Raw genomic sequence first — 27,463 nt, 5'->3', positions numbered from 1 at the left:
GACTCCTAATAGCCAGGGATGATTAAAAATTAGAATTTCTTTCCTTTACGTGTCAGATCTTTTTATAGAGCAGAGGTTCTTTTGGGGTTCACAGCTCCCTTGAGCAGTTTTGTGAAGCCTATGGACACCTTCGTAGAAACATTTTTAAATTCACAAAAGAAAACATATAAGATTTGGAGAAAACCAAATGTATTGAAAAAGTACACAAAAATAAAATAAGTTCAAAGATCCTGCTACATTTTATTGTTCTCTCTTTTCTTTATTCTCTTTAAATTTTCATTTTGCCCTGTCCCTCTCTTAATTAGTTATAATGCTTGTAGTGAACCCTATTTAAACTTCTCTTTGATTAGTTGGTCAAAGCATTGTTCTATCATTAAGAAATACTAGCCTTAGAGTTTTTCAATAGATCTTTCTGGTTGTCTTCAGCTGTAACTGATAGCATCAGATCCTTTAAGAGTACCCTTCTAGGTACATTTGACCAATAGTTCTGTCAAGTAACAGCTGGTGGTGGGTGAAAAAAAATCCATTTTCTAATTCAAGGTGAGGGAAGGAGGGAAGCATGAAAGAAAAAAGATACAGGTGTGCTTTTAGAAATTAGGGCATCACATAAAATACATTGTTTTTGTTATTCTTGAGGTGTTTCTTTTGCTTGATGGACAGAAAAGTCTAGCTTTAGGAATGAGTAAATTACCTACAGTGAGTTGTATAGATCTTTCTAGTTGATTAGGAATGTTAGAAAAGTGAACTAAAGTTCCCTTTAATTAGGTCATAGAGGAAGCATGAATTGATCTCATGTGGAAAGTCACTTAGGAATCAATGAGAGAAAAGAAAACCAAATTGGTCCATTAATGGTAAGAAAGGCTGAAACTCAAGGATCAGTTGTTAGTTTCTGTGTTGGACTCCATATGGAGTAGTAGTGCTCTTTTTTTTTTAAATCTATACCCTATTCTTCAACCCCATGATCATTCACGACCCCCATCCCTTTGCCCAGTGTTTTTTTCAAATTTTCTTTCCAACTATGAAAGCTACTTTTTAGAGTTGCCACCACTGTCCATACAAAGCTACAGAGTAAATTGATGAAAAGTTGAAGATAAATGACAAAGGTTTCTCAATGTTTTATGTTTTTTTATTATAGACATATGTTTCCTTAGAAATTTGTTCCAAACTATTTAAAAGATTTTCCTCCAGAAAAATTTTGTTTTCCTAATTATTGTTGTTTTAAGTTAAATTCTTTTGACAGGAATTTTTAAGTGTATCCATTGTTGTTTTAAATACATCCATAACTTTAAATACATCCATAACTTTTAATCTTTCCCCAGTAAATTTTCTATAGTCTTTTGTAAGGTATTTATAATTTGTATTTATCTTATTCTACCTTTAGTAATATTTATTTTCCTATCTCTGCTGTGTATTATTTATAAGACTCTAAAAAAGACTAATAATAAGGCAAGTGTCGGGAAAAAAAATTGTGGTGTGTTTTTTGTTTTTAATATTTGTATACCTAGGGCCTAGTTCAGTACCTTGCAAATAGTAATTTCAGAGTCTAAATTCATTCAAAGCAGCACCAACATGATAAGAGTAAAGGAAGGATCTTGCCTGAGTTCTCCCCCTCCAACTACTTTTACATAATGACTCTAAACAAATTGACTCCAAAATGACTCCAGATACCTTTAAATAATGATTCTACACAAAATTTAAACAAAAAGAGGGAATGAATTTAAGATATGAAAGTTCTGGTTTATTTATTTACTTGTTTTGGTTCTTCAGTATTGGAGCTGTCACAAGTGGTTTGAAGGGCTATCTCATTTTATATATAGGACTTTCTAAGTTACTCTTAGAAAGATTAGTAAATTTAGATGGGAAAGGAGATTTTTGTTTTTCATATCACTGCTTCCTTCTCTATTTGCAAGGATATTAATAAAATATAAGGAATTAATAAATATTTAGGGGCAGCTGGATAGAACAGCAGTCTTGAAATCAGGAGGACCTGAATTCAAATGTGACCTCAGACACTTAACACTTCCTAGCTGTGTGACCTTGGACAAGTCACTTAACCCCAATTGCCTCAGCAGAAAAGAAAAGAAATATTTAATGGGAATTTGGGCAAGATACTTAACATCCCTTAGCCTCATTTTCCTCAACTGTAAAATTAGTACAATAATAGCACCTACAGCCTAAGATTGTTGTGAGTATCAAATAAAGTAACCTAAAGGGGAAAAAAATGAAAATCTTAACTTGCTACATAAATGTGATGATGATGATGAGGATGATGGTAGTGGTGGTGATGGTGATAATGATGATGATGATGACACATTTTACAGAGACTTAAGTATATCAGAGAATAAAACTATAAAATAGTTTAATGAGATGAAGATAATATCTGCTCATGAGTAATTTTATAAAGGCAGAATGGTATTCTAATCATATTAAACTTATTTTAAGCAAAAAAGAAGTGACAGCTATTTTAATCACTTTTATTTAAATATATACAATTTACTCCAAATTGTCTTGAATATTTGAAAGATTGTCAATGTTACCCTGATATATGAAAATATGAATTTAATGAACCAGATGAAACAAGTGATTATTCAAATTAAAAAGGAATTCCTCTGATTATGAGAAGTCACTTCAGGTTTCCTTTAGTGCAGCAACCTCCCTACTTACATTACATCCCCATTTTGATATTCCCTCCCCTCAATCTACATATGAAAGCACATTTAAAAATCTATTTTGTAAAGTAAAATTCAGTTATACTAATCTGTTGCTCTAAGGAGAGATTTCCTGGAATGATTTTTAAAAATTTAATGTAGATAGTAAAGGTCTATGGGAACTGTTATGCACTAAACAAGCCCCTTGTCTGGATCCCAATTGGGTTTAGGCAGTACTGCAGAGAGAGAGCCCTGGATTAACATAGCTCACACTGGAGGAAATAAATAATGTAGATCAAGGGTTCTTAAACTAGGTCTTTTATACACATAAATATATATACATACACATATGAAATATTGATATACACACTATATATTCAATATATATTGAAATATGCTTTAAAATATATACATGTGTTTATGTGTATATGTATGTATTTTAATATGTTATTTTCCTAATGATTGATTGTATTTGCTTTATTTTGCTTTATGCATTTGAAAACAATATTCAAAGAAGGGATCCATAGATTCCTTCAGATTCTCTAAAGTTACAGGACAAAAAGGTTAAAACTCCTGTTTGAAACCAGTGACTTCCAATATTTGGATTTAGGATACCAAGGATCCTTGAAGTTATTTAGAAGTAATCCTTTGTTCTAATCACTATTACATTAATCTTTAACTTCAATAAAATAGCCAGCAGGATTCAGTATAGCAAAGGTGATAATAAAGTAAATAGCAGCTTGAATTTATACAGCACAAAAACATTTGCAAAGCACTTAACATTTATTATTTTGCGTGGACCTGACAGCCACTGAGTCATTTATATTTTACAGCTATTATATATATATAACATTATAACTCTTTGGCAACCATTCCAACTGGTTGGATCAGTTTACAGTTTCACCAATAGTGTATCAGTCTTCCAATTTTTCCACATCCTTTCCAACATTTGTCTTTTCCCCCATTGTCATTTAGTCGATACCTCAAAGGTACTTCAGAGTTGTTTTCATTTGCATTTCTCTAATAAAGATTTAGAGCATTTTTTTTCATATGATTCTATTATAGCTTTGATTTCTTTTTACAAAAACTGCCTTTTATATCCTTTGACCATTTATCAATTGGATAATGATTCATATCTTATAAATTTGATTCATGTGGGTATGTGTGCATGTGTGTATCTATTTGGTATTTGAGATATGAGTCTTTTATCTGAGAAACTGACTATAAAATTTCTCTCCCCTTTCCCAATTTTCCATTTTCCTTCTAATGTTGGCTACATTGGGTTTGTTTATGCAATAAAATTTTAATATAATATAATCAAAATTATCCATTTTATATTCCACAATCCTTTTTTTTTTTCCTGATGCAATTTGGGATTGCCCAGGGCACACAGCTAGGAAGTGCTAAGTGTCTGAGGTCATATTTAAACTTAGGTCCTTCTGACTTCAGGGCTGGTGCTCTATTCACTGCACAACCTAGCTGCCCCAATCATTTCCCTTTTTTATATATAAATTCTTTTGTTATCCAAAAATCTGATTAATTAAAGTATATTTCTCTATGCCTAGGTCTTGTATCCATTTTGACCTTATCTTGGTAAATGGTATGAGATCGATGTTTTGTACCATGTTCCTGCTAAACTGTTTTCCAGTTTTCCCAACAATTTTTACCAAATAGGGAGCTTTTATCTCAAAAGCTTAAATATTTGCATTTGTTAAATGTGAGATTACTATAATTATTTACTACTATGTATTATAAATCTAATTCCACTGATCCATCATTCTGTTCCATAGCCACTATCAAAGAGTTTGGTTTCTATTGTCTTATAATACTGTTTAAGATCTGGTACTGCCAGATCTTCTTTATATCTCGCTCCCCCCCCCCCCAATACCATTAGTTCCTTTGATATTCTTGAACTTTTCTTTTTCCAAATGAATTGTGTTATTTTTTTCTAGATTAATAAAATAATTTTTCATAGTTTATTTGGGATGGCACTGAATAAGTTCATTAGTTTATATAAAATTGCCATTTTTATTGTAGACTTGGCCTACCTAAGAACAATTAGTTTTTCACCAATTTATTAAATTATTAATATTTAAATTTCATTTTATTTGTATAAAAAGTACATTGCCAATCTGTTCTTATAATATTGTATATTGTTTATAATTATTTTACACTTATCTTAAATGAAATATCTTACTATCGTTTCTTGCATGACTTTGTTGGTGACAGAGAAATGCTGATATTTTAAGTGAGTATATTTTAAATCCTGCTACTTTGCTAAATTATTGTTTCAACCAAATCTCTAGGATTTTCCCAGTATATCATCATACAGTCTGCCCAAAAGACAAAGTTTTATTTCCTCATTTCCCATTCTGATTCCTTTAGTTACTTTTCCTTCTCTTATTGCTATTGTACAATACTGAATAGTATTATTGATAATGAGCATCCTTGAATCGTTGATTTCTCAGTAAATTTTTATCTCATGGACTTTTATCAATGTATATTAATAGTATGATAGTTATCTTGTGTATGGTAGGAAGTCTGTGAAATTTGTTGATATTAAAAAGAAAGAGATTGCCATACTCAAAAAGATCAGAGGACACTTCTTTAAACTTTAAAGACCTTTGTTGCTTGCAACAGCATTCCCTAGTATATTCTATGAGAATATATTTTTGTACATACATAGGATGGCCTTAGAATTGATTGCCTTAGAATCATTTTTATATTGTTCTTTTCAATACAGGATTTCACAAAATAATAACTCATATGTCTATAGTATTTTAGAGATTATATATACTTATGGCTAGTATCTAAGAGCCAAAACTCAAAGTCATGACTCTTCTGACTATAAATTAAATGATCTCGGTGATTTTGTGTTACCTTTTTATGATACATTTGAATTGGGTTTATTTACCATTTACAGTTTATTTGCTGAAGTAGTATGATTTAAATCAGAGCCATTGTCTAAGTAAAAACATCACATGGGCCATAACTAAGAACAATGTAATAGTATGGCTCAGGTTTATTTGCTTCCTCCTTGCTGGGTTTCTCCTCTAGTAGGATAGTCATTCATTTAATTTTAAACTTAAATGGCAACTTCCAATAGATCTGACATTCAAAGTAACATTTTCATAGTATTTTAAAGGGAAAGCATTTTAGTGTTTTTATATAGAGCAATGGAAGCTAACCAAAATATTCATGGAAACAAAGACTCTGGAGCTAGTGACATAGATTATTTTAAGATTTGACTATTGAATGGCTAGTTGTTATCACGTTAACATAGTTAAATGTGTGGTTTTGAAAATGATACAAATGAAAACAGTATTTGTGCTTTTCCCTTAAAAAAAAAGTCTATAATTTTTATTATGTATCCTTACCACTTTTATTGATACTTATTTTTCTACTTGTTCTAAGAAATTTCTAAGGGTGTCAGATTTCTTTAAAATAAATTCATGTGATATAATTATTTTTCCCCCCCTGAGGCAATTGGGTTAAGTGACTTGTCCAGGGTCACACAGCTAGGAAGTGTTAAGTGTGTGGGCCAGATGAGAACTCAGATCCTCCTGACTTCAGGGTTGGTACTCTAATAATAATTACTTTTTAAGCAGATGACATCATATGTATAAACATTTATTTTTTCTTTTTTGTCAAAATTTTACTGTTAATTCAACAATCAAAAATATCTCAAGCTATAAAGAATAGAGAATAGTATAAGGAACTATGAACTGCCATATATAATTGCAGCAACTCTTTTGGAATCAATTTCTCAGCCCCCATTTCCCCTATAAGCCCAAGACCCCCAAATGTATTGAATTGCTTGTTTCAGAATATTAGAGATAATTCTAGTCTTCTAATACAATTGTTCATAAATCTCTATTTAGCGTACCCCCATATCAATCGAACAAATGACATTAACTTTTAGAAATGAATATTTACAGAGAAGTTACAGCAAAGTGCTGTCTTATAAAATATATAGGTTCAAACCATTACCTTAAAAACCTTCATTATCCTCTGTCCCTTGGGAAAATGGATTGAAAAGCATATATTCAGGAAACTTGTGCAGCTAAAAGGTACCTCTGGACCTGAAAGTAATTTTCTCATTGTTGAGTTCCTGCCAAGTTAACTTCTGGGTGTGGTGTACTGATGGACAAGCTGCTTTCTTTATTAGGTTAGTGCAGGTCATTGTGCCAGTAGGTTGGGTCAAGCAAGCTGCTCTTTCAAAGTTCACAGTTGTGTTTAAGTTGTCAAATCTAATGAACTTTTCTCAATACTCTTAAAAAAAATCTGTTTCCTTTAATTGATCTCCCTCTTTTTCTGGATTTTCTAGGGTTTTTGTAATAGTATTTATAATACTCCCAGTTTCCTTAATACTTGTCTAAAATCTATTTCAGTCTCCTTTGTTGGATCGATCTTCATCCAAGTCCCACCCATTAACTATGAATGTCCCTCAGCTGATCCTCTTATAACATTTTTTTCTTTCCTTTTTACCTTTTTGTGCTTCTCTCTCTCTCTCTCTGTCTCTCTTTCTCTCTCTGTTTCTTTGTATTTGTTTTGTATTTGAAAATCAAATTTTCTGTTCAGCTCTAGTCTTTTCATAAGAAATAAATGAAATTCAGTTATCCTTTTCTCTGAAAGATAATGCTTAATTTTGTTGGATAGCTGACTATTGACTGCAATCCAAGCAACTTTGTTCTTCAGAATATCATGTCTCAAGCTCTTTGATCCTTTAAATGAAAGCTACTAGGTCCTGGATAATCCTGATTGTGACTCCTTGATATTTGAATTGTTTGATCTTGTGGTGAAGAGAGCCATCTACATCTAGAGAGAGGACTGTAAGAACTGAATGTGGATCACAACATAACATTCTCACTCTTTTTGTTGTTATTTGCTTGCATTTTGTTTTCTTACTCATTTACTTTCTTTTTTGATCTGATTTCTCTTGTGCAACAAGAGAATTGTATAAATATGCTTATACATATTGGATTTAACATATATTTTAACATGTTTAACATATATTGAATTGCTTGCCATCTAGGGGAGAAAGTGGGGGAAGAAGGGGAAAATCTGAAACACAAGGTATATGCAAGGGTCAATGTTGAAAAATTATCTATACATATGTTTTGAACATTAAAAAAAAATTAAAACACCAAAAAAAAAAAAAAAGATATTTGAATTGTTTCTTTCTGACTGCTTGCAATATTTCCTTCTTGATATTATAATTCTGAAATATAACTCGCTGGAGTTTTCATTTTGCGGCATCCTTCAGGAGGTGATCTGTGAATCTTTCAATAACAATTTTATCCTCTAGTTCTGGGATATTGGGCCACTTTTCCTTGATGATTTCCTGAAAAATATTATCTAGGGTCTTTTTTTTAAAAAAAAAAATCATGGTTTTCAGGTATTGCAATAATTCTTAGATTATTTCTCCTGGATCTGTTTTCCAGGTCCGTCATTTTTCTGATGAGGCATTATTTTGTTTTCTCCTATCTTTTCTTTTTTTTTTGGTTTTGTTTGATTGATTCTTGATGTCTCATTGAGTCATTCACTTCCATTTGTTTAATTCCAATTTTTAGTGAATTATTTTCTTTAGTTTTTTTATCTCCTTTGTCAAGTGGGAAATTAAACTTTTAAATGAGTTGTTTTGTTAATTAGATTTTTTTTTTCCATTTCTTAAATTTTGTTTTTCAACAAGATGATTTCTTTTTCAATTTCATCAAATCATTTTGTAAGGAATTACATGCTTTTTCCACTTCACTAAATCTATTTTTAAGGAGTTTTCTTGAAATAATTTCTGTGTGAAGTGAGTGCAAGGGATAATGTTGTAAAAAATTACCCAAGCATGGGCTCTGTCAATAAAAAGTTATAATTATTTAAAAAAAAATTCTGTGTTTTCTTTTCCAAACTCTCCTGTAAAATTCTCATTTCTTTTCCCCATTTTTTCTCTAACTCTTTTAAAATCCTTTTTGAATTCTTCCAAGAAAGCTTTGTGAGATAGAAAACAACTCATCACCCTTTGAGGCTTCATCTGGAGACATTTTGCTTTTAGTGTCCTCAGGGTTTGAGGTCTGTTCTTGTGTCTCTCCATGAAAATTATTTGTGGTCAGATATCTTTTTGCTTTTTTGTTCATTTTTAAAGATTGAGGTCTGCTCTTAGGGCAAAGGGGAGATTGTCCCAAGCTTCCTCTTGATGACAGCTTCAAGCTGTCCTGGGCTGCTCACTTCCTTCCTGTGCTTGGTGGGCATGTACAAGTCCCACAATATTTGGGGGATTTAGAGGCTTACTATTTGCCTTTTGTAATTGTGTTGGATGTCTCACAGCTAGTTTGCTGATCCACTGGCTTCTGAGTCGGGACAGAGTTGCCAACACTGTTGTATTTTGGCTAAGAGCCTTCGGATAGATTTCCCTAATACATGAAACCACTCTGTCCTGTGTAACCTCCTCATGCCTGCACTCAGCTACACACTTAAAACAGATTTTTTCTAAAGTTCTTCCAAAATATCTTCTGCTGGAAATTTGTTACACTCCAAATATTTGTGAGTTCCAAGTTCACTCCAAAACCAGTTAGTTCAGAGATTTGATCTAGTGTTGATCTGAGGGAAGCCAGAAGAAGCTCAAAGACCTGTCTACTCTCTGCCATTTTGTTTCCATTCTTGACTCTCTTTTCTAATCACTATTATATCTCACTTGATGATACCATCAGCTCTAGTAAATTAATTATCATTATTATACATATGATTCCTTTTTTTATGCAACCATAACCATTCTTCTGACCTCTTGTCTTATGTCATTAAATAACTATTGGACTTTGTGAAGTAATATTTTGTTGAAATCTCAAACTCAAATTATTTAAGATAGAATTAATTATACCCTCTTAAAATCTCCCTTTTTAAAACTTCCCTATTACTATCAAAGGCATCTCTATCCTCCAACTTTCCATAAATTATAACCTCAGTATTTTAAGTCCTCACTCTCAATCACCTTACTTATCCAATATATTTCCAAGTCATGCATTCCTTCCTTTACAAATGGTCTTATATGCATCCATTTTTCTCCATTCATATAGCTGCCACCCTAGGTAGATCTTTATCATTTTATGTTTCAACTATTGCAGTAACATTTAAGTTGGTCTCTGCCTCAAGTTATTCTTCATTCCATTCCATTATCCATTCAGCTTTCAAAGTGATTTTCCTAAAGTGCCACCTGCCCATGTTACCTTCCCATTTCCATGCTCCCCATTAAACTCTAGTTGCAGGGGTCCTCAAACTACCCCTGGGCCAGATGCTGCAGCTGAGGACATTTATTCCCCTCACCCAGGGCTATGAAGTTTCTTTATTTAAAGGCCCACAAAACATAGTTTTTGTTTTTCTATAGTCCAGCCCTCCAACAGTTTGAGGGACAGTGAACTGGCCCCCTATTTAAAAAGTTTGAGGACCTCTGCTTCTAGTGACTTCTTAGCTTCATTCTCTGTTTGTCTTTAAATTTCCTTCACAGTTTGGTCCATTTCTACATTTCCAGACTTACTATGATTTTTCCCCTCAGCCTATTTTATTATATAGCCTTGTTCCTCACATATGGCACTCTGTCTCCTAACTCTATGTCTTTTCACTGGCTATCCCTCATGACTGTAAAATTCTTTTCTTCTTAACTTGACAAGTTCCCTGGCTTCTTTCCTTCTTCAAATCACACCATTGACAAGAGGACTTTCAAGAACCCTTATTCCTTTTTCTCCCCATTCCCACCCCTCAGTCCTGATGTCTTTCCTCCAAGACTGCTACCCATTTACACTATATACATCTAAGTATGTATGGTTGTTTTAGCATGGTGTTTTATTCACCTTCCACTACCCCTCACACTGTAATGTGAGCTCCTTGAGGGAAGGAAACTTATTTTTATTGTTTTGGTTTTTTTTTTGGATTCCTAAACCATTTAGCAGTGTCTGGCATATAGTTATCTCTCTACATAGGTATATATATATATATATATATATATATATATAATATATATATATATATATATATATATATATCTTTCTACCTGTACCCACATTTTAATTTTATCTTAATTATTAACATTTAAGTCTAGAAATCAACATAACAATAAGTTGAAAACTGTTTTATGTTGATGGCTGATCTGTGAGATATAAATACAGTGAAAACTTAACAATGGGCTATCACAAATATCTTTAACTTGCTTTTGTCATGCCCCTGGTCAGTACTGTTTCCATTAGGATATAAAACTTATCACTTAGACTTTTCAGATTGCTCATCATATTTTGATGAGTCCAAAAGGAAAGGGTTTGTTAATAACAGCTCTTGTGGACTACCTTACCTAAGATTAAGGAATTATATCCAAATTTAGCAGAGCTGGAGGTGACTAGTCCTGCTATCCTTCAGGATGGACCCATAGGTCCTAGGGCCTCACCTAAGTCCTCAAGCTAATCCTAATTATCAACAAGGAAAATCCAGTCAAACTGGGACAGAGGAAATACACACTCAAGTGGCATGAAACAAATGCTTATTATAACTAAAAGAAAATTTTTTTCCAAGCTTTCAATTATTTGTGTTCCTAATTCCATATGTCCCTCATATCCACCACCATGCACAAACACACATTATTATTTGGACTTTCATATCCATGAGTAAAGAAAATTTCAGGTGTGGATTTTACCAACTCAGATTAGCTTCTAAAACTGAGTTTTTTGGAGCTGTGAATTGTTATGACCATATTCACATAGCCAATATATGCCAGAAAGAGAATGTGAACTCTGGTCTTCTTGACTTTAACATAAGCCTTCAATTCTCTATATCATGTTACTTTTCTACCACATATATGTAGTGAAATCTTAACTATTGACTTGATCAAATCAGTTTGTTATATTTCAATAATGAGGCAATATATAGTTCAATAAATACTTATTAAGCATCAGAGTTTTAAAGTGTTATGGAAAAAAATGGAGTTTATAACATAATTTGAAAGCCTGTATTAAAGATTTTTTAATTATGTTATCTTTTTTTTTTTGTGGGTAATATAAAATAAACCAGATGGTAATATTTCTAAATCCTCACAATAGTTAAAATTTTTTTAAAAACCCAAAAAAGTAGTTACAACAACAATATACTTATGTATTTTCTCTCATGATAAGGTAGAGGTATATAAAAGGATATGAAAGATTTTATGACTTTGACATAAAAAAAAGTCATTCTACCTTTTAGTTCCTTTCCTTCTGACTTTACAGTTTTCATAATAAGAGAATTAAATTCAATGCATAAAAGGACTTGGAAGCTTTAAAATAATCTAGAAAAGACAAAGAGTAAAGTCTACTTTAATATTCCTGGGCATACTTTAATAGCTCAGAGAATTCAAATTCATAGGATTTATTTCCAGTGCTGCCACTAATTCATTGTGTGAACCTCGATAAATCACTTAACCTTGCTATGGCCTTAGTTTCCTATCTGAAAAATGAAAACAATAGCAATATTGACCGAGATTATTAGTGTGCTTAAACATTAATATTTATAACATAATTTGAAAGCCTTTATTAAAGATTTTTTAATTATGTTATCTTTTTTTTTGTGGGTAATATAAAATAAACCAGATGGTAATATTTCTAAATCCTCACAATAGTTAAAATTTAAAAAAAAACCCAAAAATTTAGTTTAAACTCATAAATGAGTAATAAAAGACAGTTTGTTTTTCTTTATAGTTGCACAAAAAAAATTTCCAGGTGAGGAGTTTAAACCTTAAATAACTATGCTTATATCCTGATCACAGTATAAAACCCATATAACATATACAATTGCTTTAAAGTTTCCACTGGCACATTTCTGGAAAAATGTAAAACTTTTTTTAGCCTCAAGCAATCAGAAATATGTATACTTACATATATAATAGCTATATAGAGAAAAGATTGTCTAAACAGGAGAGGTTTTTTGTTTTTGCTTTTTAAACTGGCTTAATCTATAATCAGCATCTATCTTTGTCATTCTCTTATTTTTTCATAAATTAATGATGTATTTTTCATATTCATACTCCATTCTCAATCTGCTGACTTCTCATTAAATCAGGAGGCTACTTTGCATATTGAAGGCAAAGGCCAAACAAATTTGTCTTTAAAAATAATAATTTTCTATTCTGTTTTCAGGGAAAAGCAATCTGCAAAAATGGAAGCTCTGTGAACATGAGGAAGATATAAATACCTCTTCACAATATTTCTTTATATGCTGTTGTATTGATGGTTGATTCTGGCAGTTGGTGATCACAGAATATTAATGATGCATTTGGCAAAAAGCATTCCTACCAGACTGATCGTGACTGACTGGAATCTGCAGTGCATGATACCAGGAGACACGATTTGTCTTCACTTACAGTTCTTCATTTGACCTTGTTGCTAGAGACGGCTTCCTTTTCACTTTTGTAGCATTTAGTAGGGATAGGTTTTGTCTTCCAAATATATTCCCATAGAGAGGAATTTAACATTTTTAAAAATTTTAATTTTTGCGTGTTATAAACTTGACAAACAATAATAAAGATGAGCATTACTAGTTATTTTCTCACTTGTAGCAAATTACCCATTTGATTTAAATTAGGTGCTTAAGCATTTACAATTTGCATATGAAAAATTTGGCTTTCTGATAATTTCAGACTCTGGCCGATGATTTTTATTGATGATTAATTGTGATTACAAATGATTAATTTTATTACAATTTTTTATTAACAGAAGTTTTAAAGTAAGTCATTTAACTGTAGAGGATACTGAGTAGTAACTCCATAATGCCACTACATTTAGTAATATTTGTTTTTATTTATTGTAGTTTTCATAGTTTGCTTTGATCTTTAAAATGTGGAAATGCATTTTCTTTTATCCATTTTGCCCTTTTTCCTTTGGTACACATTGCTTTCTTTCCAAATTAGCAATAAAGCCAACCTATTTCCATTTTTTTTTTTTTGTTTATCTGTGCTTTTCCTTGATCATGCCAGCAAAGTGTGGGCATAGAAGTATAATATTTAATTCCTTTTTTTGCATAGATGTTTGAAAGGATCATATAAGTCATCTGGAGGCTGAAAAGAAGTTCTCAAATGTAGAAAACACTGTGACACCTGCCTTTTCAGTTGGAGAAAATCCTTAGGGTTTCCTTATCATTCTAAGGGTTCTTCAACTTAAATATTTCAGGAAATATTGACTTTGATTCTGTATTAATTTCTATGTCTCTTTGCCCCATTCTCTACAGTGTTTAACCAAGTACAATTCATAATGAGGATTTGATATTTTTTTTATTTTTGAGAATTGAGATTGGAATTGTTAATCCACACCATTTCCTATACATAGACAGTGATTTGTATCTTGCAGCATTCTTTCTTTGCTTGATTGCTTCCAGGTGCTAGATTTGCCCTTCTCTTTTAACCAGTTTATGGAGTCTACTCAGACCTGGAGAGTCTGAAAAAACAAGAGTATGTTTTTTGAATCAATCCTTATTTTTCTTTCTTTCATTCTTTTTAAATGATTTAGGAAAAAAGATGATACTTTTTTGTTTAGTTGGAAAGAGAGAAGGAAACATGCTATGTGATCCTACAGTTTTAATATGTTTCCCCTATAAAGAAATATATCAAAAAATGTGACACATAATAGTAAGAAAAATTAATTTGACTCCCCTAAAAGCTAGAAGTATCAATTACTTTTCTTATGCAGCATAATCTAAAGAAATATTTTTATTAATAGGTTCACTGAATTTCAAAAAAAAGCAAAACAAAACAAACAAAAACATTTACGCTTCTATATCTAAAACACTGTTTTAGTTGCTAAGTGTATGAAGACAACACTAAAACCAGTATGCACCTTTAAAGAGATTACATTTCATTCAAAATATATGATATTTTAAAAATAAATGAATCCAAGGACAGGATATACTAGACAATTAATGTGTTCCCCACGTAATAGAGTTGTTCTATATACTGTAGGTAGTAGATGATGCTAGTTCTGAACTCATGGCTTGAGTTTAGAAAGTATACTTGAAGCCTTAGGGTAAATGGGATTTTATGGTGGGGAATATTAATAGAAGAAAAGAGGGTTAGAAGGAGAACCCTGGGGAATTTCCCCTTTAAGAAGAGAGGAAAAGGTTCAAGAACAAAGGAGGAAGAGATTGAACAGGTAAATTTGTAGTAAGAGAATTGACAGGGTATCTACAAAGATGGGAAGAAAGATTATTTTTGGAATGTTACTGGTCAACAGTGTTTAACTACTTTCATCTTTTCAAGTACAATATATTTATAATCCTCCTTTCTCAGGCATGTGAAACTTTTGTGAATAAAAATAAATTCTTTTAAAATCTCAACATCTATCTGTAAAATGAGGATAATAATCATTGCCTACTCTCCATAAATCATTGAAATACTTCACACTGAGTGATTTTAAATTTCCTGGTTAAAAGCATCATGAGTCATAAATACTACTATAGTTGCTATAATAATCATAATTTGCTGTAATAATCCTTTGTGGATGTGCGGCTCCTTTAAAAGCTTTTGCAGGAATAATGTTTACTTTCCTATCTTGTGCTACTAAAGAAGCTACTTTCATGTTTCATCATTGGGCAAATAAGCAAACTCTGATGTGGAAAATAATATTTGACCCCATATCCCTGAGGGTGACTTGAAGATTACTGGAAATACCTTGTACATATTTAGATGTATAACAACAACAAAAACTCCACTTGTTTCTATTATTATAGCAATTTGTTTAGCTTTACTGTTAGGCCTCTAAAGACAATCTCTGACAAAATAAATTGGCATTGACACATTTGAAGCATTAGGTTGCTCTTCCTGCCACAAGTAATAACATTCCCATTGATAAATCTCCACAAATGGAATGGGGAAAAAATTGGATGGGGGGAAGGGAGCAGGATATGAGAACTCAAAACTATCTGCAAGTTAAAAGAAGTTAACTGAGGGGTAGGAGGAAATGCAGGGATGAGGAGGAGGATTACTACATTCGACATTGGAGAAGCAATATTGATAATGAAAACTAAGGCAATTCAAATAAAATGTATCTTTCTTGATTTTTTTTTACTAAATGTCATTTACAGTGTATGTTTTAAAATCACACACCCATCCACGTATTGATAAGCTTTAAGATGTTTGTGAAACTAAATAGAATTCAAGCTATGTCCTTTTAGGAGAATCTACAGTTCTGTATATTTCTCCTGAAGAAAAGTATTTTTTTAATGTTCATATAGAAAATAAAACTGAGGTTGAATATCCCTAAACATATTAACAAAATCATTTTACTGCTTGACCTGAAGGATACAATTAGCTAAATAATATGTAGATTAATCAATTAAATAACATATAAATTATCCATTATTTATAAAAGGTGCTAAACTAAACTAAATTTGAAAGTATATTAACATTTACTTAATTTCATGTAATCATAAATGTCTAGATCTTGGTAAAAGATCTGGTCTGAAATGATTGAATATTTTCATTTAATAAAAATGGTCAAAATTTTAGTTTTGGAAAGTTTAATAATATACAATTCATCAGCATTGCTTTGTGCTTTTGTGCCTTTTCCAAAACATAAAAATATAATTTTTAGGTTAGTAAAGTACAATTTAAAATGAATATCTCCTTTTCTTTTGTAAATTTAGGATTAAGAAAATCTTAGTTTTATAACTGTTACTTTGATTCAGATATTTTTAATTTCTATTAAGTATTTCTTTTTTTTAAATTCAAAGTAAATCACTTAAATTTTATTAGGTTACCAGATTCAGAAACACAATTCTCAAATAAGTTTGCCATATGCCATTTCTGGTAACTGAAATGTTTAAATATTACAAGAGCAGAGTAATCAGTGTAAAATTCAGTATTATTAGGTAATACTATTTTTGTCTTTTAGTCTTTCTAATAAAAGAGTTATGGGAAATTAAAAGATAATTTTAAGATATTGTTTCTGATTTTTTTTATCATTGATATTGTTTTCCAGCTATTTGAATCATAGCAAAGGACACCAAAATGCCACCAGCAGCAAGTGGTCCCCCTCAGTATCCACCCCCAGATGGAGGATGGGGCTGGATTGTGGTGCTTGGAGCTTTCATTTCCATTGGATTTTCCTATGCATTTCCTAAAGCCATCACAGTGTTCTTCAAGGAAATTCAAGAGATATTCCACTCTTCCTACAGTGAAATAGCATGGATATCATCCATTATGCTTGCTGTTATGTATGGAGGAGGTAAGATTTTTTGGAACAAATAGCCTTCTTATTCAATTGGTAATATCCGTTTTATACTGTATTCCTTTGAAAGTCTAATTGTCTTAAACTGATTTGTTGTATTCTATGTTCTCTTAAAAACAAATTTGATTAGAACTAAATGTCATTAAGTACCACAGTAGGTGGAGTGTCAAGCCTGGAGTTCTGATGACCTGATTTTGAATTTGTCCTTACACACTTACTAGCTGTGTGATCCTGGTGGGCAAATCATTTCACTATATTTGTCTCAATTTCCTTATTTGTAAAATGAGCTGGAGAAGAAAATGGCAAACCACTCTAGTATTTTTTGCCAAGAAAAACCCCAAAATTGTGTCATGAAGACTCAGACATGACTGAAACAAGTGAAATTGTTGACAAGAACAAATATTATTTAGTACAGATGAGCAGTGCAATGGATAGAGCACTGGACCTGAAATTAAAAAGACTAAATTTCAATTCTGACCTCAGATGATTATTAGCTGTCACTTCAGACAAGTCATTTAATTTTTGCCTGAATAAAACTTGAAAAAAAATGGTAAACTACTTTAGTATCTTTGCCAAGAAAATCCTATGCATAGACAGTTGGTTCACAGGTATAAAGAGTCAGACATGACTGAATGCTTCAACAACAAAACTTTATTTTAACTTTGAAATCTCATTATATATATATATATATATATATATATATATTATATATTATATTATATATATATTAAGGAACTCTAGCCTGAAAAGTAGTTGTTTGGGAAGGGGGGATAATTAATAGATTATAATCAACTTATCATGCATACAGAGTTCTTTGTGAGGAGTGATAAAATTGGAGTGTTATAGGCCCCGTTTTGGTTTTTTATGTGTGTGTGTGATTGTGTCCATTTTGTGCATTAGTTGTCCCTGAAAATCTAATTCTATAAGGTCTCCTTTTCCAGAATTGGAGACTATAAACCATATTTCTATGTTCTGTTCCATAAAATGAGTACATTTTCTGATATACATATGTGCATGTGTGTGTACATATATATGTATATATATACATATATATGCACACACATATATATGTATGTATGTATTGATACATTTCACTGATCATATGTCAGAAAAACACAACACTGAGCATTAAGGCATTATCATATTGGTTTCTCTTAATGACCGTTTTCCCGTGAAACCAAAATATCTTCAAAAATGTTAAAGAATGTAGGCAAATATACATCTATATATGCATAGATGTGAATATATATGTAACTGTATATATACATATATGTGTTGTTGAGGCAATCAGGGTTAAGTGACATGCCCAGGGTCAAACAGCTAGTAAATGTCAAGTATCTGAGTCAGATTTAAACTAAGTCCTCCTAACAATAGGGCTTATTCTATAAGTCCTCTATTCACTGCTCTATTCACTGTGCAACTTAATTATTTTATATAGACTGATATAAGATCACTTAATTTCAGAATTAGAGTTCATTTATCCTAATAATAATGATATTAATAGTGCTTACTATATTTCTGATGCTATGCTATATACGTTATAATTGTCTAATTTAATCTTCACAGTAACCCTAGGAGGTAGGTGCTATTGTTTATCTGCATTTTTAAAGACTAAAGCAAGCAAAAGTAAGTTATTTGCACAATATAACATTGCAAATTAATATCTGAGGCTGGATTTGAACTTAGATCTGATTCCTATATTATCAGTCTATTTACTGACCTTCCTAGCTACCTTGAACTAGGACTTATTGAACAGAATAGAAATTAAAATTTCTATTACCAAATTGTAGGTGAGTAGCTGGTAACAAAGCTGGCATGAAGATACAGATTTGCTAATTTTATTACATTATGCAGGCTTTTACTCTCATATACTCTCTATATTGAAGGAAATCAGAAAGAATAAGGAGTAGGAGAGAGAATTCTAGTCAAGGAGGACCTGCACTGGATAGGCTAGGAGATAAAAGTATTAGTAGGGCAGTGTAATAAGTTGAAACATAAAGTATGAAGAAAAATAGTAGTGTAAGAAAAGTGAGAGGCAGTAAGGGTCAGGTTGTGAAGAACATTAATTGTCAAGTAGAGGACTTTTTCTACAGCTTATATAATGCTGTTGTCTGAAGCTATATTTGAACTCAGGCCTGGCAGTCTATCCCCAGTGCCCAGGAATATCTTTGTCAAATTGTAACAATTAAAAAGGTTCGAGAGATAAAGTTTCTTGATAATTTAATCATTTTATTGGTAAGGCCAGCACATTATTAATCAAGGATGATCACTTGTCCATCTGTCTTAGACCAAAGACAATTATGGTAGCTGTTCACAATTTATATATCCTTTGAAGAATAGGTGTTCAGTGAGGAACTGAGAGTGACATCATGTAATTCTCTGCACCAAGACCATCTAGCCTTGGACAATGTATTCAAAGACAATAATGGCCAACCCAAACCTGAGCAAAATACAATGGCTATTCCATTTGGATAGGGTCTGAACAAAAAAAGTTAGACTATTCTGATTATCCTTCCTGAAGGATATTATCCTATCCTGAATGTCCTTCCAGAGACCGAACTATTTTAAATAAAATCAGGACTTTAGACAAATGGAAAAACTCTGGATATCCCCAATCACTGTAATTATTTGTCTCAATATTATAATGGGGTAATTATGCTTTTCTTTCATAACTTCTACCATGAGATAGGCTAGGCTGAGTATGCCATATGTAGATGCACATAAAACTTATCAAAACATATCAAAATACTGCTGAACATACAAGATATGAATATATAATTAATCACATGCTAATTTTAACTTTCATAGTTTTTGCCATAGTTTTTCAATATCAGAGACCTTCATGTCAGAATTTTCCAAGAATATGGTAGTTTAGTTCAATATACACCTTTTGGTGAAATAAATGCTTAATCTCTTGCAGCTGGAGATTTTAATTTAAAAGCTGGGTCTTAAATATGTAGCTATTATTCCATACCATCACACAGTGACAAAGCCATGAACTTTAGATGTTAATAAGTACCGCTTCTATCACTTGCATCACAGTGATGTTTGGTCTGCTCCATTTAAGTACAGGGAAACCTGTGTGAAGATTTAAGTGTGTTGACCGAATTTCAGACTTTGGAGATCTAAAATGATGAGAAGATGAATATTTGTATCTTAGATGTGAAGTGAAGGTTTACCAGAGAGTAAATTAATTTGTTACATAGCAGTTCTTTTAATATTACTGAACAATGACATCCAGACTTGGGACATTACCAGCTCTCTCTCAACCCAAATATTAAACAAGAACAGAATTTTCTTTTTATTCTGGTTTACTCAACTATGATATGGGGTAATGACTCCTGAAATATTGATGTTTCATAAACCACCATAATTGACTAAACTCTAGAGAAATTTAGTAAAACTTGAATAGGATACATGTAATTTTGTGACTTTGGACATGGTTCCAGTCAAATAACTTTCCCTGAAACATAATAACTATATTCAATAATAAGCCTGTTATAAAATGCTCAGTCTAATATACGGACGTTAGACTTGTTACTCAATGCCAGTATTGCATCTCTGATGCTGTGCCATAATGGTTTCAGATAGCTTTAAAAACTGAGCAGTGGTTATGAATGAAGCACATTTTGATTGATTGTAGAATGAGTACTTTATTCTCTTACTATCTGAAAGACTTCCATTGATAGCAACATTTCATATTTTTGAGGCTGAAATAAGCCTGAAGCCGCCAAGGTGAGAAGGCATAGAGTTCTATGAAGGGTAATGAGTCTATCTAACAAGTAACTGAAAGCTTCTCTTCATCATAATGCTAATTAAGTTAACCTGAAGAACAGCTAAGATCTGACATGCTCATTAGGGCTTAGCATTCCACTTATTAATCACTGTGGCGAGGTCACCGGGTAAGATGGAGGTATATGCAAAGTCCTGGCCTATGCTTACAGGGGTAGAGCCCCTCACTGTAATTAGCTGGCATCTGTGTTTCAGTAGCAAGGTATCACCTTCTACTGTATGAATAAAAATGTATCTAATAAAAACCCTTAGTAAGGACAGAAAAGAATGCAAATTATGTTTATCACTTACTTCATAGTTAGAATAATGCCATTAAATTATAGCAGACCATCTGGCAATCCATATGGTCTCCTGGAGTTCTGGTTAATTTCAGCAAATAGGTCAAGCACGGTGATCACCCCATTAATAAAACACTAAGCAGAGGTGGAAATTTTTTTTTTTTTTTTAGCAGATTTCAAGTTCTTGCATTTTGTTGGGACAGACAGCAAGAGCAAGTACATGGCATTATCTTTTGCTTTAATGTTTGTTGTTAATTGATGGGATTGTTTGCTCTGGAAATGGACTGCTATGTAATTATTGAGTATAGGTATCAGGCTGCCAAGGGCAGTGTGAATTCCTCATGTTGTTCAGCAGGATCTCTGTTCTGACTTGGAAAAATCAGCCTCTCTGGAGATGAGAGGTAGCTTAGTCTCCATGGTAACCCATTCTTCTGCCTCTCTTGAGTAGTGCCTGCCAATTGTGCTAAATTAAGGGAGATGGTTTTGTGATGGGCTCTTCCACACAGGGGACTGAGCATGAGACCACCTAACTTATTTTCCTGGAGGCCAAGGAACAGGATGTTATAGGCGCAGGAGGTCAGTGTGAAAAGCACATGCTTTAGTATTCATTGTGTGTATTATTTTCATATCATAATGTGACCTTATATTCTAGATATAGAAAAGTGGTCATGACTGAAGTATTTTGCATAATGTTGCCTTCTTAGAAAAAAAATAATAACCTAATCTTATGTAACTCTTAAGCAGATTTCAGGCTTTTCTTATGCCATATTTTAGCTTTTTAAATGCCTACTTTAATATATTAGGCAATCTTTTTAATAAGCATGTGTGTTTGGATGTGCGTGTGTATATTTGGGCAAGATGTGACCTGAATTCTGGTCTTACTAAGAGAATTTCAATAAGCATATATTATATAACATGTACATATATACATGGCATCTCAGTTGTCAAATTTATTCTATTAAAGCATAAAATATCACTATTATTATGTATGTGAATGTGTTCATATGAACATGCAGGGATGCATACATGTATATATACATGCATACACATGTATGAGTGTGTCTGTCCAAAAAATTTTGGTGTAGTTTGTAAACAGTATAAAAAGGCCTTTATTTGCAAATTCTGTCTTAAGGAATTATAAATGATAATTTCCATATTTGTGTTATTTATCTTATATGTTTTGAATAATAAAATATTGAACACTAAATACTAATACTAAAATACAAAATACTAAGATAGAAAAGGGAGCTAAATGGTGTCATTCACATTACCAAACACTTAGAATTTTCAATTAAATGTCCTAAGATACTTGGTGGGAACAAATATGTACAGTATATTTTCAGTCATTTTGATAGCAGTATACTTGGGAGATTATGGAAGGAACCTGATGGTGTACATTGGAACCCTCTTCTTGTCTCCTTAGAAGTACTGGCATTAGCAAAGTAAATTATGAGAGACTTCATATCCTTGATTTCTTCTTAAATCCACTACAAATCCTGATCTCTATCTGGTCACTGGACCCAGATGGCTCTGGAGGAAAAAGTAAGGCAGATGACCTTGCCCAGCCCTCCCTCACTTAGGGAGACATAGGGAGGATCTAATTCAGATCAATATGTTAGTGGAAGACAAAGTCTTGTATTCACTTCTCACATGGGCTTATGCTATTTTCCTATGTGCTACACATTCAACCATTTCTAGACATCATGCAAATGTATGAATCTTGCAAAGATTGGTTGAGAACTACGATAACACAGTGTTATTTATTATAACAATTAAAAAAACAACTCAAGCACAAGCCCTGCCAGCAATAATGGCTTGTGCTATATCTGTATGTTAAAATAGTATAAACTCACAAATTGTTATCCATGCTGATGAAAGGATAAGAAGGGAGGACTAGATAGTAGAGTGTTAACCCAAAGTAGTATCTTCAAACCCCAGCCAAGTTATATAGCATGAACTCAGAATTTATTTTTGACCAAGATTGAATTAGCTCTTTGAAATAATCAGTAATCAATAATAATAATAATAAGTATTATTTAGCATTTGAAGTTTATAATATACTTAACAAATATTATCTCATTTTATCCTCACAAATACTTTGCCAGGAAGGTACTATTATTAATCTCATTTTTCAATTGAGGAAACCAAGGCAGTTAGAGGTTAAATGATGACATAGCTCTCATACCTATTAAGTGTTGAAGGTTGTATGTGAACTATCTTTGCAACGACAGGTATGGCATTCTACCCATACCACCTAGCTATTTTGTTCTTTATTTGAGACAGCATATGATAGTTGATTTTGGAGTCAGAAAGGACTGTGTTCAAATCCTGCCCCTGGACATAATAGCTATGTAACCTGGGACAAGAAAATTAATCTCTGTGTCCCAGAAAGCTCTTTGTTTCGCTAAGTTAAAGTTGAGTTGCTGATCCACACTAGTACAAGGAATTATCATAACATAGATGAAATTTCAACCTGGATTAAAACAATATTTTTGTCATTTTGAAGGTTTTGTTAATTTAGCATGCTGTTGTTTGTCCTTCGTTCTCAAATTGGACCATGACATCAGTAAGGTGGCATGCAAGTGAATTCAATTAAGTGAGGGTGGGCTGGGCAAGGTCATCTGCCTTACTTTCCCCTACAGAGCCCTCTGGGTCCAGTGACCAGATAGAGATCGGGACAACTGCAGATGGCCCTGGAGACCTTGGTCTTTTTAAGCTAAGGTATTCAACAAAGCAAGCATTTAGCATGCACAATTTTAAGGACTAGTAGCCATTAAATTCTATAGGTCATTACTTTTCACATGCACTTCATTATATTTTCTATATGATAAGTTTTCTTTTTGTCATTAACATTATTACACAGTTTTCATTATTAAATGAAATCTTATGCTCTGATTTGATTTCCTTTTGTTCAGATTAGAACTTTTATTATGGAAAAGGTTAGCTACAACATGGGACTTTAATTTTTAGAAGATTTAACCTGAACTTATGACTTACAGTCCTGAAATTATGGCCATCGGGGATTTCCCAAAAGCAAACATGTACCACGTAGTTAGGCAGTGTCTAATGATTATAATTTTCCATTTATTGGTATTCCACACCCAGTGGAATATGATTAATGATTAAGACAGAGCTCTCTTACTGCAGTCCAAATGTGGAACAATAAAAGTTCCTTAGTCACTAAGACCTAAAAATGAAGTTGAAGAAGAGGAAGGATGAAAGGATAAAGCTGCAAAGTAAAAAGATTTATGTGAAGGTCCTCACTTAATGAGAGGGGAAAGAATTATTATTAGGAGAATTCAAAGAAAAGAATATAATTGACTTAGATGGAAAAGAGGAAAAAATAGGAAAAAGTTGCATAAACAAATGAGAGTTCCTTTGACTTCTGTTTATCCTACAAGTGGATCAAGCATTGTGGTTCACAATCATGGTTCATGTGAAAGTTTAAGAGTGATCTACAGGCAAATAGTGTGTGTGTTCTCAAATAAATCTGGAGAAGATTCTTTTCAATAAAATAAAAAAATACTGGAACTTCAGAGTGAAACTTTCAATGATATTGCTGGTAAGATGGAATGATAGGGGCCATGGAAATCTATCAGCAAACATTTGTTAAGCACCTACTACATAAGTCATTGTGCTAGTACTGGGAAGACAAAAAGAGACAAAAGATGGTTTCTACCCTTATTAAATTCATATGAACCAAATAACAGATAGATGCTCGCTTTGCTTTTGCACAAGAACTGGAATACAGAAATTGTTTTGTTATAATGTGTGGCCACCTTCCTTCATGTGGCATGTTTCTGTCACCCTCAAACACAGTGCAAAAAAATCTAATAAACTTTTTTGAACTTTCCTGAATCCCCTGTTCCTTGTTGTCAGGGACAAACTTTTTTCCCCCCAATCAGACTATGTGAAGTGTTGAATTTTAATAACCTCATTTAGAGCGTCCTTGAACATGCACCAGTTATCATCAACTTTCCAAATGCCTCTTGGGCTTGAGGGAATATTTCACATTTAGTTTAAAATATATGTGAAACATCTACGTAGAACTAATTTGGTGTTTTCAGATAAAGAAAAATCAGTTGTAATGAAATGACACCGGAGTAATGAACTGTAAGCCTGGCTCATGACTCTGTATCATACAAAAAAAAGGTATATATATATATATGTATATGTATTTCTAGAGTACCCAGAATATTACTTAGAGTTGCTCCTTAAATCAAACCTAAGATGTCAGAGGGACTAGATAAAACACTTCAAAGGCAGCATAACCTTTGCTATTTAAAGATAACTCTGCTATTCATTCTAATACTACTTAACTCAAAGCTAGAGGCTATTCATGAGTGTTTTTGAAATAGCCTTCTCAACATAACAAAATCACTTGGGCTTCTGCACAATAAACATTTCAAAATATGCATGTGGGAGAAAGGGGGAAAATTCTTTCATTTGTATTTCTTTTTAAAAATGGAATAATTTAGAGAGCTGCTTTTTTAATGCTTCTAGACTTAACAGTAGCTTTTTCAATTTTCCTTTAAGCTGATTATTTTCACATAAACTTAATGGGCCAAGGTCTATTGAATGGGTGATTTAAAAAAAAGATTAAATGTATGAAAATAAGTTATACACACACGTGTGTATATATACATTTATGTATGTGTGTGTGTATATATATATGTATATATGTATATTTGTGTGAGTATATCTCAGTTTTTATTCTCTTTTCTAATGATACTTGTCATTCCTTGCCATTCTTTCTCCCTTGGGAATTATGGAAACACATTTCTCATAGAGGCCAAATTTCTACCTTGATTTTGATTTCAATATATGTCACTGTATATTTAAAACATGTTTGTTTACCATTGACTTTTCAGAAGAAAGTCTAAAGGAAACTGAGCTTCTTAGTGATATGTTTTCAAGTTGAACTCTATTCTTTGAATGATACTATAATATAAAGCAATTTGTTTCTGTGTAACTTTATATTTGCCTGGCTTATCATAGGAAATATTATTTTTAGTGCTGATATATTTTGCTTATTCTTGAAGACTAAAGACTAAACTGAAGTTGCTAATCCCTTTATGGTTAAACAAAAGTTTACACATAAATAAAGACACTATTCTTGTTCTGAAGCTTACTAAAAAGAGGAGAATAAACGAATAATGTGGCTGTACATTTGCACATGTCACCTTCCCTCCCAAAACTTTAACTTTACTTTGAGTAGAGAGGTTTGCAGCAGAGAGGTTATGGATCAGAGAAAAGAGGAAATATTTTATCTTTTAAAATTCTGCCTATCTAAGACAAATACCTACAAACATTTGGTATCAGTTGCCTCTGAACCTTGTTTCCAAGGTTTGTATTGATTATTTATAACTGTAAATTATATATACTTATATGTGTCCATAGCTTTTTATGAAAGAGTAATACACACACACACACACACACACATATATATGATTTTTGTGTTTGCCTAATTGCCTAGACCTCTACAGGTTTTTATATTTGATCATTTTTATATTTGGAAAATTAGAATTATCAACTGAAAATTAATTTTGGATTATATGTTGGCGTGATAGACTATCTTCAATGCTCTAAACACAGCAAGACATTTGGGGATTCCTATGATCCAGATAGATTTCATCCATTCTATTATTCTCTATTTATTCCTCCTTTTCTCACTCCCCAGGAAAGTTTTTCCAAACCTCTTTTCTCTTTTTCAAGTCTTGTACCATCACTCCCTTCCCACTCACAGCTAAGAATTTCTGCAAGAAAATGCCTATTTATGCTGAGTGCCCTCTTGTAACTCTACTTTTCACATCTGCTTGGTATTATCCATTGTCTTATTCAAGTCTTTTGTGAAGAGGTAGATCTCAACGAGAACAATCAATCAACATGAACTCTTAATTGTATTTCATACTCTTCTTTTTGTCCTCTTCCCTTTCTGCACTCTTCCCATTCCCTGTGTCTTTCTTTTCTCTCCCTACCTTCTGTCTTTCACCATTACCCTATTCTTAAATTTTTTTTCACTAGACCATACCATTACTTTTTACATCTCTTCTTTTTCTTAACTAAAGTCCTAGAAAAAAAGTTATTCATTCTTGTTACCTCTATTCTTCTATTATCACTCACTTTATGACCCTCTTTAATTTGGTTTTCAACTTTATCATTCATCTGAAGTTCATCCCTCCAGTTTCCAATTATGGCTTAACTGCTCAATATGATGCCTTTTGTTGTTTGTTTTGTTTTGATCCATATCCTGTTTGATCTCTCTGGAGCATTTGAAACTGCTAACCAGCCTTTTTTTCTGTATATAGTCTCCTGTTTAGGTTTTCATGATATTGCCCTTTGTTAAAGAAATCTGATTGTTCCTTCTTAATCTTTGCTGAATTATCACCTGTATTACATCCTGTAAATAAAAATCTACCCTAGTGTTCAGTACAGGTATCCCTTATCTTTTCCATAAACACTAGGTTACCTTATCATCTGTCATGGATTTAATGAACATCTCTACACAAATGATTCCCATGTC

At 32.3% G+C, this 27,463-nt stretch overlaps 1 protein-coding gene across 5 annotated transcripts in view; it reads left to right on the top strand.

Moving 5' to 3' along the window:
- SLC16A7 (solute carrier family 16 member 7) overlaps window positions 1–27,463 on the top strand; it is a 234,774-nt gene that overhangs the window by 130,937 nt on the left and 76,374 nt on the right. For all 5 annotated transcript variants that reach the window (XM_051962900.1, XM_051962899.1, XM_051962901.1 and 2 more), the window contains one exon: window positions 16,622–16,867. In XM_051962900.1, the coding sequence (XP_051818860.1) occupies window positions 16,651–16,867 (217 nt within the window). In that variant the 5' untranslated portion in view covers window positions 16,622–16,650. The remainder of the gene's footprint in view (window positions 1–16,621; window positions 16,868–27,463) is intronic.

This window comes from Antechinus flavipes, chromosome 5 (assembly GCF_016432865.1).
Source record: "Antechinus flavipes isolate AdamAnt ecotype Samford, QLD, Australia chromosome 5, AdamAnt_v2, whole genome shotgun sequence".
NCBI lineage: Eukaryota > Metazoa > Chordata > Mammalia > Dasyuromorphia > Dasyuridae > Antechinus > Antechinus flavipes.
The sequence above is the reverse complement of the archived record's forward strand: the minus strand, read 5'-3'. Positions and strand labels throughout refer to the sequence as shown.